A 15,095-nucleotide genomic window follows, 5' to 3' on the forward strand; every position below is an offset into this window, starting at 1 on the left:
ATGAAAATGCATTGGCATTTATTTGTTTATTTCTGTAAAAACAATTATTGAAAAAGAGAATTAAAAAATATATATATATATATATATTTTTTTTAATTATAAAAATGCAACAAAAAAGTGATGATAAAAACAAGTGGCGGCAACAATACAAGGAAAAGATCAGTTTAGACTAGTTTACTAGTTTCACTGGGGGCCAAAATATAATTTATAAAATATATTTTAATTGGGAATTTACTATGGAGGAAACTTTTAATGAATGAATAATAATGAGCCCAATGTCCATGAACTATGTCCAATTATTTTCTCCGGAAGGCGGCAAACTTGGCCAAGAGGAAGTACTTTCAGACATTATTCCTGAAGAAGAAGCCCTGGTCAAAGTCTTCACCAGTTTTATTGCGGCACGGTAGCACAGCGGTTAGCACTCACGCTTCACAGCTAGAAGGTCTGGGTTCGATTCCCACCAGGTCCGGGCCTTTCTGTGTGGAGTTTGCATGTTCTCCCCATGTCTGCGTAGGTCTCCTCCGGGTACTCCGGTTTCCCCTACCACTAAAAACATGTACAATAGGCCAGGATGAATGATGTGAGTGAATGTATGGTGGTGTCAGAGGGTCCGTTGGCGCAGACGTGTGTAGAGAAGGGGAAACTGAAGCTACAAACGTAGCTTTCCACCACCGTGTATGGAGTGAATGTACAATTGTCTCATGTAAAGCGCTTTGTGACTATATGTCTGTGAAAGGCGCTATATAAATAAGATAAAGTATTGCAGCAGTGAATGCAATACTAGATCTGCTTCTACCGACTGAAAACTTACCTCACACTCCAGAGCGGAAAAACAAGTTATATTTAGCCAAAGTATGAGCTTAATCTTTAACTGAAAATGAACTAATCCAGGGCCAACAGAGGCGGTCAGTAACAAAGTAAATTTACTTAAGTGCTGCACTTTAAGAGAGTTTTGGAGGAGCTGTACTTTACTTGAGTATTATTTGTACTTTTACTCCATTACATTTCAAAGATGAATATAGGTGAAACTTGAATATTGTTAAAAAGTGCACTCGCTTCTGTTATATGATCGACTCATTACATGCAAAGTGAGATATGTATAGCCTTTATTTGTTATAATGTTGATAATTGTGGCTCAGCTTGTAAAAAAGAAAGAAAAAAATTAAAAATCTCATAAAATTAGAATATTTTGAAAATGGACTGTGAGCCAAAATCATAAGTTGAATTACAGCCGCCCCTTAGTACTTTCACAAAGTAATAATTTGACAGAGCATGTTTTACGTTTATTGGAGTAATATTTGACTAGATCAGGGGTGTCAAACATGCGGCCCGTGGGCCTGATCCGGCCCGAGAGATGATTTAACCCGGCCCCTGCCCTTTTTTTTAACTAAAAAGGGACAAAAACTCAACAAAAATGTGACAAAAAATCAACAAAAATGTGACAAAAACTCAACAAAAATGTGACAAAAATTCAACAAAAATGTGACAAAAACTCAACAAAAATGTGACAAAAAATCAACAAAAATGTGACAAAAAATCATAAAAAATTCAACAAAAATTCAACAAAAATGTGACAAAAACTCAACAAAAATGTGACAAAAAATCAACAAAAATGTGACAAAAACAACAAAAATGTGACAAAAATTCAACAAAAAATGTGACAAAAAATCAACAAAAATGTGACAAAAATTCAACAAAAATGTGACAAAAACTCAACAAAAATGTGACAAAAACTCTACAAAAATGTGACAAAAAATTCAACAAAAATGTGACAAAAATTCAACAAAAATGTGACAAAAAATCAACAAAAAAGTGACAAAATATCAACAAAAATGTGACAAAAACTCAACAAAAATGTGACAAAAATTCAACAAAAATGTGACAAAAAATCAACAAAAATGTGACAAAAAATCAACAAAAATGTGACAAAAAATCAACAAAAAAATTACAAAATAATAATGAAAAAAAAAGTAAAGGTAAATCTCGAGCCCTTTTTTGTTATTAATTTTAAAAAGAAAAACCAGAATGCTTAAAAAAAAAAAAAAAGGAAAGAGTTCTTACATTTTAAATCTCTCTCTCTCAGACCTGGCTGTGTCTCATCGCTCTGGGCGTTTCCTGGTTGGACCCGTCGCGAAACCGAGTCGGCGACACCAGTATTCTGATGGAGCAGCCGCAGGAGTCCCAGTCCTGAACACGAGCTGCTCCCGGACGACTGAGAGCTCACACAAACGTGAACATTAACAGAGGAGCCACGAACTGTTTCTACTTTTTACCTTCAAACCCGTATTTATTTGAAACCAGTGTTATAAAAAAAAACAGTTTAATCGAGCACCATGTGTTTAATGTGACTGAAGAAAAGTGTTAAGTCCATAGATCAGATTATTATTGTGTGGAAAAGTAAGAAAAGACTTGGTTCATCTCACAGTGGAGAAATTCACTAGTTACAGCAGCTTTTAGGAGCAGTTTGGGAAAAGTGCAATCAAAGAAAAGAGATGAGAAATGTAGTTTAGAATGTGACATAATTGCAAATCTGGTTTATTTGTAGAGCACAATTCAAGAAATCTGTTTGTCTTTGTTCATGAAATGTGAGCAAATGCTTTAATAACTGTGAATAGAACAGACAGCGATTAATCACATTTTCAAACGTGTGATTAAACTGGTTTTAATTGGCACAGGACGAGGGCTGGGTGTCGTTAAAACACACCGGTTTGGTATCGGAAAAAAAAAGGTTTGGATCAGGGGTGCCCACAGTGGCCGGAACAATTCCTTTGGCCGCCAGAGAGTGACCTACTCATGATTAATACCCGCTCTCTCCCATTCATCCTCAAAGGTAAATGTGGATGCAGTACACTGTTTGGCCACCAGCGTCAAATTGGGGGCGCTGTTTCACTCCTTTCACAAAGTTAAGGAAACACTGTTGTGGTGTTAAAATTGACTTATATAAGAATTTTTGCTGAAATTACACTTTCAAAATGATCTAATGTGGCATTTTCTCTGAGTTAACAGATGTAGATGCAGTTGTTGTTTATATTTTCACTATATTGCTACAATAGTTGGTTTTGTTTTACTAAAACTAGGCTTTTGCCATAGTTTACATTTGTCTTAATGCAGCATGATATTCAGTGGTGGAAGAAGTACTTAATATTCTTACTTAAGTAAAAGTACAGATACAGGACCAAAAATGTACTTAAGTAAAAGTATCTGATAAAATGTTTACTTAGGTAAAAGTATTAATGTATACCTTGTAAAATGTACTTCATAAGTAAAAAGTAAAAGTGCACTGCAAAAAGTAAATATCAAGCATTGGCTTAAATGACTTGAATTGAGGAAATGTATCTTGTTTTGAGCGGTTTTCACTCATTTAGACACTTTTCCTGATCGGACCAAGTTTACTTTGCTTGTTTGAGGACATTTCAGACCAGTTCTAGGGTAAATCTCGCTTGAAATAAGAAAGTAAAATTGCCAATGAGATAAGACCAATTTTCTTACCCCATTGGCAAAGAAAATGACCTGAAATAAGGACGAAATGTATCGAAACGAGTCAGAAACATCTCAGAACAAGTGAAATAATCCAGGACAAATGCCCAAGAACTTCTTAACTAGTCAAAACAACAACAAAATTGGATTATTGTGAATTGAGATGTTTATACTGATCTAGTTAATTACTTTTTGCAGTGTGTTTAACAGTATAATGTGCAGGTTTTATTGTTGTTGTTTTTAATCAAACCAGGTCTAAAGAGTAAACCACTGACTCGGGTCAAAAACAGGAACTAAATCAGTCGTAAACCCGGACTAAGCTCGGTCTAAACCAGGTCTTATCCAGATCTAAACCAGGTCTAAAGGAGTAAACCACTAAACCAAGTCCAAACTGAGACTAAACCAGTTCATCGCAGAGAGGTCGCTTTGAAAATAAAAAAAAAACTTTAACTTTTAACCCAATTTAAAAATCTAGTGGAGTAGAAAGTACAGATGCAGGCTCTAAAATGTAGTGAAGTAAAAAGTATTCATCATAAAATGTACTTAAGTAAAGTACTTTTTACTTTGTTACTTTCCACCACTGATGATATTTGCATAGACAGAATCCAATGCAAATGTATTCCGAAAAATAAAATAAAGTAACTGTTATTATTTGACATGGCCGTGTTTTGACAAAAACTTTGGGCACCCCTGGTTTAGGCACTACTTGTATCGAAAAAATAAATCCAGGTATCCAGGCACCGAAAAGAAATATAACATTTTTAACGCAAAAGTAAGCGCTTTATTTGTCATTGTACAAGCACGCAACACATAGGGTTCAGGTGTTAGTCCTGACAGTATGTTTATGTTCCAGATGCTGTTGTTCATCAAAATTTCAAAGGAAAAGAAAAGTGAAACACAAGTTGACAAAAAAATGGGAAAAGCAAGTGGAAAACTGGGAAAAAGTTGGGGAAGGGGAGAAAAAAAATGTACAATTTAGTAGGGCTGTGCAATTAATCGAAATTCGATTACGATTTCGATTACAAAATTAGCATAATCGCAAAAAATCGATTATAATTTTTATTTTATTTTATGTTTTTTTAAAATATTTTTATTTTTTTATTTTTATTTTTTCTAAAAAAAATTCTAATTTTTAATATTTGGATTTTTGTCACTTTTTTGATGAATTTTTGTCCTTTTTTTGATGGATTTTTGTCAATTTTTTGATGAATTTTTGTCACTTTTTTGATGGATTTTTGTCAATTTTTTGATAGATTTTTGTCACTTTTTTGATAGATTTTTGTCACTTTTTTGATGGATTTGTGTCACTTTTTTGATGGATTTTTGTCATTTTTTTGATGGATTTTTGTCATTTTTTTGATGGATTTTTGTCACTTTTTTGCTGGATTCTTGTCACTTTTTTTAAAGGATTTCTGTCACTTTTTTGAAGGATTTTTGTCACTTTTTTGATGGATTTTTGTCACTTTTTTGATGGATTTTTGTCACTTTTTTGATGGATTTTTGTAATTTTTTTGATAGATTTTTTGTCACTTTTTTGATGGATTTTTGTCACTTTTTTGATGGATTTTTGTCACTTTTTTGATGGATTTTTGGCCATTTTTTTGCTGGATTTTTGTCACTTTTTTGATGGATTTTTGTCACTTTTTTGATGGATTTTTGTCACTTTTTTGATGGATTTTTGGCCATTTTTTTGCTGGATTTTTGTCACTTTTTTGCTGTATTTTTGTCATTTTTTGGATGGATTTTTGTCACTTTTTTGATGGATTTTTGTCACTTTTTTGAAGGATTTTTGTCACTTTTTTGATGGATTTTTGTCACTTTTTTGATGGATTTTTGTCACTTTTTTGATGGATTTTTGTCACTTTTTTGATGGATTTTTTTTAAAGGCAACAAATAATCGTTTTAATAATCATGATTTCAATTATGACAAAAATAATCGTGATTATTATTTTTTCAATAATCGAGCAGCCCTACAATTTAGAGTAGTAGTAGTATTAGGGCTTTGGGAAAAAATGTGAAAAAAATGTGGGTAATAAGAAAAACTTGGAAAGTGTTTTTTCTGCCCTTTTGTCATTAAAGAAAGTTTCTTGGTTGTTTCACCTCCAACAAGTTCTTTTATGGTTCTATATGACTAAAATATCATTCAGGTATCAAAAACCAAGGATCTTTAGGGTACCGGTATGAAAAAAATGAAGGTACCCAGCCCTACACAGGACTAATGTACAGGAAAGTGTTGGGTGTGACTCCTCTTTCCGCCACGGGGGGGCAGTGCAGGCTGAGGATGCACACACATGTTACATCACAGTGAGGTTCAACAACAAACATGTTCAGTATGAGCCGGTCTGGACTCTGCTGTAAATGCAGATCCTTGTTTTGCGGAAGAGTCTGAGATTGAGAAAATGGATTATGTAACATGTTTTTGTAAATAATGTTACTTCAACCTCTTGCCTCCGCCTGAACCGAGTGCCTTTTCTACAATTAGGCTTAACCTGAATCTAAACGCTTCTGGACTGGAGAGCAACAGTGTAATGTCTCATTTGAAACCTACAAAAGTGATTGTTGTCGCATTGCTTTTTTGTCGAATTTTTGAAGCGTTTTTACCGGTTTTCATGTAGCTTTTTCATTTCTTTTTTGTCGTGTTTTCACCCTTTTTTCTGCGTTTTGATCCTTGTTTTCGCCACAATTTTGATGCTTTTGCTTTTCTCTCAACCCCCACCTGAACCGAGCACATTTTCTCTAATCTTTCTCCAAATCTAAAAGCTCCAACAACAACAAAAGTGACAGAAACGTGACGAAAAATAGACAAAAAAAGCTTTAAAAATAGCACAAAATAGGTCACGATCACTTTTGTAAGGCTTAGCTTTCAAATTCGTTTTCTCCCGGGTTCGGCTTTTCCCTAATCTAAAAGCTCCATCGACCAGAGCAGCCTATAGGCCAGTGTAACGGCTCATTTGAAAGCTAAGACCTACAAAACTGATTTTTCCGTGCATTGTCGACACTTATTTGCTGTGTTTTCATCCTCATTTATGTCACGACTGAATCAAACAGTTGCTCAGTACCCGCAGTACTCGAGTAGCATTCAAGTACTTTGTTACTTGAGTGATTATTTTGGTCAGTACCTTTTACTTCTTTCTTGATTAAATACTTTATACTTTTGCCCTCCTCTGACCCGAATGAAACCCGCCGGTTGCTCTGCTTTATGACGCGACATTGCTGTAGCATCTCCATATATGGGCAGCAAAACAAGCTAGTTTTCCATTAGAAAGCATTGCACTTTGCACACGTTTTAAGCAATTGTAAAGCCTGGTTTCTCATTTTTAAGGATTTTTTTTTTTAGGAACATGCTCGGTCAGAGGTGGGGAGGAGGAGTCTGTAAAGCCGCCATGGATTCCCTTTGGAACGTGGTCGATGTGGTAAACGGGGACGAGTGAGGAGACAGAGTTTATGATTTATTATGTCTATGTTTTTAATGCCCCACAAAAATAATGTTTTTTTTGTACTTACTATCCTTAAAGGAATAGGCCACCGTTTTTACATATTGAGATATGTTCTTACCTGAGCTTTGACGAGTTCTTTAGGACCTGTCTGATCTTCCCCCGTGCCTTCAGTCACGTAAACACAGCGCAGACGGCGTTAGCATTTAGCCTCTCCCTCTCTCCTCTATAGCTCCAAAACAGGTCAAGATAGAAGCTACCAAGCTCTTCCACGTTTTCCCTGTTTAAATATGGTTACGTGAAGTGTTCCAATAAAAAGTATAATTACACAAAATTAAACAATGTGGATTTTCTAAGCGGATAAAAGGGGGAACTATACTGTAAGGCGTAATAATACCAGGAGTAGTTCGAAATCCGCCCAGTAATCTTCACTTTGCTGTGCGGATGCCAAATTACTCCTGGTATTATTACGCCTTACAATATAGTCCCCCCTTTTATCCGCCCCTGCCTATTACCTACAAAGTACTAATACAAATTATTCCATTGTGTATCTAACCAGCACATTACATTGTACTAAATTCAGTTAGGTAATGCATCAAGGTCCTGTTACCTAGGTATTATAGTGATGACATTGCTTGACTATTTCTGGTTTCACTGCACAACAGTTGTCGCCGCGTCTTTGTCACATTTTGTCTTGTTTTTGTAGTTTTTTTTAAATTATGCTTTTGTCCTTTTTTGCTGCTTTCTTCATCGCTTTTTTGTCGTGTTTTCATCATGTTTTTGTCACTTTATAGTCGTTTTCTTGTGTGTTGTTGTTTCTTTAGGGTTAGGTACACTGTAAAAAAAAAATCTCAGTCAAAATTCCGGTAACTCACTGGCAACTACAGCTGCCAGTGAGTTACCGTAAATTTTACAGAATACCTTACCGTATTTTTAACGGTGGAAAAATGGCAACTACAGCTAAAAAAAAAAAACTTTAGCAGCTGTGGTTTTTCGTAAAAAATACAGTAAACATATTCAACATTCAAAAAGGCTTTTAAACCTTTTAAAATGACATGTTTCAAGATTGAAATTTAAAGATGCAACCTTTTATTCAGCTGCCAGATTTCTACCATGAAAAATGTTGTATCACTTTGTCTTTTTTATAAGCCAGGCAGCCGTGGTCTTTAGCTCTTTTCGTAGTTTTTTTCAAATGATGTTTTTGTCCTTTTTTGCTGCTTTCTTCATCGCTTTTTGGCGCTTTTTTTGTCGTGTTTTCATCATGTTTTTGTCACTTTTTAGTCGTTTTCTCAAGGCCGTGGGAACCCAGGGTGCTGAGGGCGCTGCAGCACCCCCTGGTGGATAGTTTGTGAACTGCAGGCAATATTAACCCCTTAACTCCCACCTGAACCGAGCACATTTTCTCCAGCTTTACCCCCAGTCCCAAAGCTTCTGGAAAAAAGGTGTGAAAATAGCAACAAAACTGAGACGAAAACAAGGATGAAAATGTGAAAAAAGTGAGAAAAAAGTGAGAAAACATTGACGAAAAAGTGACAAAAATTGACAAAAAATTGACAAAAAAGTGAGAAAAATTTGACGAAAAATTGAGGAAAAAATGGACGAAAAAGTGATACGAATTTTACAAAAAAATGCGAATAATTTGACGAAAAAGTGACAAAAAATGACAAAAATTGACAAAAATTGACAAAAAAGTGAAAAAAAATTGACGAAAAATTGACAAAAAATAGACGAAAAATGGACAAAAAAATGGCAAATATGGACAAAAAAGTGATAAGAATTTGACAAAAAAATGACAAAAAAATGGACAAAAAAATGGACGAAAAAGTGACAAAACATGTACAAAAAAAGTACAAAAAAATGACAAAAATTGACAAAAAAGTGGAAAAAAAATGACGAAAAATTGAGAAAAAATGTACGAAAAATGTACAAAAAAATGGCTAAAATGGACAAAAAAGTGAGAAGAATTTGACAAAAAAATGCGAATAATTTGACGAAAAAGTGACAAAAAAAAGTCACGAAAATTTGACAAAAAAGAGACGACTGCCCAACAAAAAAAAGTGATGAAAAAAAATCTGATGTGAGGAAAAAGATCCATTTAGTTTTGTAGGTCTTTCAAATGAGGCGTTACACTGGCCTACAGGATTTGGGTAAAGCTGAACTGGAGAAAACGCTCTCGGTTCAAAGTCCGCGTGGCGCAGAAGCAGAGGTCGCTGCCCGGTCCCAGTGTTGGATTTCCTTCCTCCCAAAGCGCGGGGCTCAGTGGACGGACTGGTTTTCAGCGCGAGTTACGTAACCTCCTCCCCCTCCTCCCCCCTCCTCCCCCCGCCCCGCCCCTCGCTGTTTTTGTTTTTGTCAATGAGCGGCAGAGCCTCCCTCCCCGCGCCGGCCTCACAGCCTCGCCGCCTCAGCCGCCCCGTCCCGAGCGCAGAGAGAGAGAGGCCCCCTTTTCCTGGAATCCCAGCCCCAGAGAAGGCCACTCAGGGCAGGCACGAGCGGGAGGGAGGGAGGGGCGGGGTGCGGTCACGGAGCCGCTTCTGCAGATCACGTGACTCTTTTCTCTCCGGACAGTCGGACATCGGGGAGCAGTAGAGACTCAGTAGCTCATTTAGGCTCTTTTATATCTTTTTTATAAGCACATTTTGCCCTGTTCGGCTTTACCCAAATCTAAAAGCTGCTTGAGTGGAGCTTGCAGCCTGTGGGTGCAGTGTAACTCCACATTTGAAAGCTAAGACCTACAAAACAGATCTACAATTTTTCACACTCGTCACTTTTTTTTTTTTTTTTTACCCTTTTTTAAATAATTTTTTGACGCTTTTTTTTAACACATTTTTTGACACATTTTTTTAGAATTTTTTTTGTCACTTCTGGTGCTTTTTACTCACATTTTTTATTTATTTATTTTTGCTTTTATGATTTTTTGTTGTTTTTGTTTTCATCCTTGTTTTTTTGCCACTGTTTATACTTTTTTCAGGACGTTTTTAGATTTGGGTAAAGCCGAATTGGAGAAAATGTGCTCGGTTTAGGGGGGTAAGAGGTTAAATTAGTCTTAAAGGAGCAGGCCACCGTTTTTCCATACTGTGATATGTTCTTGCCTGAGCTTAGACGAGTTGATACGTGCCTGTCTGGGCTTTGTGCGCGCCCTCAGTCACGCAAAACGACCAAAGATGTTGTTAGCATTTAGCCTCTCCCAGTATATTCCTATGGCTCCAAACGGGGGTGAAGTTAGAAGCTACTACGCTCTTCCACGGGCACAGAGATTAGACAGGTATATTGCATATTCCCATGTTGTTATTATTATTATATCCTCATTTATGTCTCGTTTTTGTCGCTGTTTTGATGTTTTTTTTTAAAGAAGCCAAAGAATAGGAAGCTTTTAGATTTGGTTTAAGTCGAACTTTGTCGTGTTTTTGTTGCTCTTTCATCAGTTGCTTTTTGTGTGTGGTTTCGCCATGTTTTTGTCGCTCTTTAGTCGCTTCTTTGTTGCTTTTTTTTGGTCAGTTATTAGTTGCGTTTTCATCCTCGTTTTCTCACGAAGCGCTCAGATTTGAGTAAACCCGAAGTGGAGAGAATGTGCTCCGTTCAGGTGGAGGTTAAAAGATTAAGATCAAAAGTCCAAACATGTTCTTACACTCACCGGTGAAATACCTCTGTAATGAGCTTGAAAATGCAGGAAATGACCCAAATGCTGTGATGTACTCAAACAAATGCTAATGATGGAATTAATATGAGACGTGGGCAAGATGTCGTCTTCAACACACTGTCAAAGTGTTTCTTAGGAAGATATGCACATTTACAATATCGAGTTTATCTGTGATGAAAAGGTTCCAAAAACTGCTGCTAAAAAAATACAAATATCATATGTATAGTCTCAAAAAAGGGTAGCCTACTAAATGCTTTGTCATTTGTTCATGAAACGTCATCTCTTTGAACGACAAACAGTAGCTATTTTTAACTATTTCTGATGATTTACAAAAATATTGCTTCATTATCGTTATCAAAAAAGTTCCCAAAAATATCGAGATGTTCATATTCGTCAATGTCGCCCATCCTTGATTAATATCATCATTTTTCTCCACCATTTAAACTCCATGTGACAACCAACCCCTGACCCACTGAGACAACCAATCATGTTTTTTGAGAGTTTTGTTTATATATTTCTTTTTTTGAGGAAATGTTTTTCTACACACACACAATGCTTGCAAAACATATTTAAAACGCAATGTCAAACTTTAAATTATGTCATGTAAACCTTTCAACGCTGCAGCTCTCCACGTGAAGGAGCAGCGGCTCTACTCCGAGCTCCTCCCAGCCACCCTGCGAAGGGTGGACTCATTTCAGCCGCTTGTATCTGCAGCCTTGTCCTTTCAGTCACTACCCAAATCTCATGACCATAGGTGAGGGAAGGAACGTAGATCGATCGGTAAATTGAGAGCTTTGCCCCCAGACTCAGCTTAGGACTGGGCGATATATCGATATTTAAGATATATCGATATATTTTTAAATGAGATATGGAATTAGACCATATCGCGTATATATCGACATATTTCAAATTCAGATAAGCTACTAAGTTACCAAAAAGAAACACATAATCTCAAGATGATTTTAAAAAAAAAGATCATCTCATTCTTAAAGGAATAGGCCACCGTTTTTACATACTTTTACATACTACATTTGGCATCTACACAGTAAAGTGAAGATACTGCGCGGATTTCAAACTACTCCTGGTATTATTACGCCTTACAAAATAGTTCCCCTTTTATCAGCTTAGAAAATCCACATAGTTTAATTTTGTGTAATTATACTTTGTAGTGGAACACTTCACGTAACCATATTTAAATAGGGAAAACGTGGAAGAGCTTGGTAGCTTCTATCTTGACCTGTTTTGGAGCTATAGAGGAGAGAGGGAGAGGCTAAATGCCAGACAGGTACACGTGAACTCGTCTAAGCTCAGGTAAGAACATATCTCAGTATGTAAAAACAGTGGCCTGTTCCTTTAAACTGAGCCTTTTATTTTGTTATCTCTTTATATATAAATGCTGCCCTATTTTATTTTCTAGGCATTTTTTATGTAAGATGTTTTTTTTTAATTTAAATATGCAACTTACAGAGCCTTGTCATACAGTGTGTACATTTCATAGACAGTTTTCAATAAAATTACTCGTATTTGGCTATGACTTTTGGTTCATATCGCCCAGCCCTGACTCAGCTCCCTCTTCACCACGACAGTCCGATACAGCGACCACATCACTGCCGACGCCGCACCGATCCGTCTGTCGATCTCACACTCCATCCTTCCCTCACGACCCCGAGATACTTGAGGCAAGAAATCTCCACCGACCTGGAGAGGGGAAGCCACCTCTGAAAATCCCTTCAAAATATTGTTAAATCCACGACTGTAATGTTTCAAGTTTGTAGGTAAAGCGTGTTAGAGAAATAGGATATATGAAAAATAGGCAGCAGTCTGGATGTCTTATAGCTACAGACGCCATCTCTGGATTCACCCATATATGGTCATGTTTGAAAACGGTTGAGGGGGAAAACAATTGAGAGAAAAATCTAAACTTTCTCTAATTATTCCAAAACTACTTTAACAAATGCTGAATTATGAATATAGTTTCTACTAAATAAAGATACAAAGACATGGAGAGGAGCAAAGTGGTTCAAGAGCCCATAAATATATAAAAAACGGAGAATGCTAACATGATGTTCCATGTTAGCATCATGCTAATGGTTAGCTAGCGTTAGCTACAACTGCCGTTTTTTAACTTCTACTGAGCAATCTGCTGTGAGAAAATATCCATATGGGCCCGATTTACACTTGACTTTATTTATGTCTGATAAATATGTTTATATTCCACCAGAAAATTGCTAAAAAGAGTGGAAAATTGTGTTTCTCTAAAGATTCTATTTTCCCCCTCGGCGAAGCCACGCCCCCTTCCAAGGCCGTGGGAACCCAGGGTGCTGAGGGCGCTGCAGCACCCCCTGGTGGATAGTTTGTGAACTGCAGGCAATATTAACCCGTTAACTCCCACCTGAACCGAGCACATTTTCTCCAGCTTTACCCCCAGTCCAAAAGCTTCTGGAAAAAAGGTGTGAAAATAGCAACAAAACTGAGACGAAAAACAAGGATGAAAATGTGAAAAAAGTGAGAAAACATTATTGACGAAAAAGTGACAAAAAATGTACAAAAATGGACAAAAAAGTGAGAAAAAATTGAGAAAAAATTGACGAAAAAGTGATAAGAATTTGACAAAAAAATGCGAATAATTTGATGAAAAAGTGACAGAAAATGGAGAAAAAATGACCAAAATTTGACAAAAAAGTGAGAACAATTTGACCAAAAAATTGAGAAAAAAATTTTTGTCAAAAATTTCGTCAATAATTGTGAAAAAGTGACATAAAAGTCACAAAATTTGACAAAAATGAGACGACTGCCCAACAAAAAAAGTGATGAAAATCTGACGTGAGGAAAAAGATCAATTCAGTTTTGTAGGTCTTTCAAATGAGGTGTTACACTGGCCTACAGGATTTGGGTAAAGCTGAACTGGAGAAAATGCTCTCGGTTCAGACGGGAGCTAAGAGGTAAATAAATAGGCTTTATGCACAGAAAAAGTATTTTGGGGGTAAATTTTGTCCCTCAGCGCCCCCTAACTAAAATATCTTCCCACAGCTCCGCCCCCTTCTATGATGAGATACCGTCGCTATCTACACAGAAGATGTTTATTTTCCATTTATTTTCCGGAGACATGAACTCTAGTCCAACCATTCAAGTCTGTCTATGCTTCCACAGAAAAGGGTTAATGTCAGCGCGTCATACTGATATGCAAGAAAACATTCAGTGGCTGAGAGTCTGAGCACCACAGTCAAGGCTACGACCAGGGGCGGACTGGCCATATGTCCATTCTGGAAGAGCACAGAAGGGCCACTGGCTCTAGGGCCACCGGTTGCGCCTCAACTGAGCTTTACCCAAATCTAAAAACAAAAAAGAAAAGCATCAAAATAGCAAGAAAAAGAGGATGAAAACAAAACAAAAATGTGCTGGAAAAGCAACAAAAAGTGACAAACAATGTGATGAAAAGGCGACAAAAACGTGACAAAAACACAAACAAATGATAGAAAAAATAATGGAAAAAAAACAACAAAAATATGACAAAAATGACGTGACAAAAAGTTACCATCACTTTTGTAGGTCTTAGCTTTCCTTTGCTCTCCAGTCGAGAAGCTTTTCGATTTGGGTAAAGCCCAGTATAGAGACAAAAACATGAATCTAAAAGGAATTCCGTGGAGTATGGTGCACCACAAGGTTCAATTTTGGGACCATTATTATTTATTATTTATATTAATGATTTTGCTTCTGTTTCTACGACCACCTTTCCCGTTTCTTTTTGCTGATGACACCAATTGAAAAAAATTATAAAAATAAAAAGTCGACCTGGGGAAAATGCACTCGTTAGGCTGGTCAGAGTCCAGGGCTGTTTTTCAGTCACAGTCACGACAGAAATAGTACGACTTCACAGCTTGACCCAGTATGACAAATATTTATTTAATGTTAGTATTGCTGCACCAATGTCTATGGAGAAACATCGAATCGGCGCAATAATTAAACATGTTATAGTGAAGATTAGTGACTTTTTGTTTCCAGGTGAATGTTTGAGAGTCCAAACTGGCCCAAAACGATTGCGATAGTGGCGTTAAAATACAGTAAATATAGCAAATTGCATGCCCTGTATAACATCAGCCTAAAGTCGTGTCATTCCCCTCACGTGGGGTCCGTGTCGGTGATGAATATTTTTACTCTCTCCTGTCAGCCCGACGTGTCCGACAGAGGAATGCAGACGGCGGGTTCGCTCTCGTTCATTAAAGCGTCGCGGTCGCTGCGGGCTCTGATGCCGTTTCAAAGTGTCTAAATTTAGGAGTGTTTCATGAGCGTAGATACTTTGATTCTCTTCTTGCCGATGTTGCCACGGCGAAACAGTCGCACAGTGATATTTGTGACAGATGCCCTTCCTGTGACCGTGACAATGTAGGTAGTTTATTTTGATATTGGTCGACTGGTTTGATTCTTCACGGGGATGAGTTTGAAAACACATTGAACACCCTTATTAGTTTTATTCATCATTTTTATCTTGTTTGTGATGTTTCACCATTAAAATGCATATATCAGGTTATTTTTTTTGTAATTAT

The 15,095-nt window shown here is 36.8% G+C and overlaps 1 protein-coding gene across 1 annotated transcript in view; it reads left to right on the forward strand.

The window, feature by feature from the left end:
• The window catches only part of LOC306981511 (natural resistance-associated macrophage protein 2-like), a gene marked incomplete at its 3' end in the record, with an annotated part of 33,013 nt that extends 30,822 nt beyond the window's left edge, over positions 1–2,191 (forward strand). The window contains exon 16 of the mRNA XM_079581119.1: positions 2,084–2,191. Within this exon, the coding sequence (XP_079437245.1) occupies positions 2,084–2,191 (108 nt within the window). The remainder of the gene's footprint in view (positions 1–2,083) is intronic.
• Positions 2,192–15,095: the final 12,904 nt, after the last annotated feature.

Source organism: Gobius niger (assembly GCF_951799975.1).
Source record: "Gobius niger genome assembly, chromosome: 22".
NCBI classification, from domain to species: Eukaryota; Metazoa; Chordata; class Actinopteri; order Gobiiformes; family Gobiidae; genus Gobius; species Gobius niger.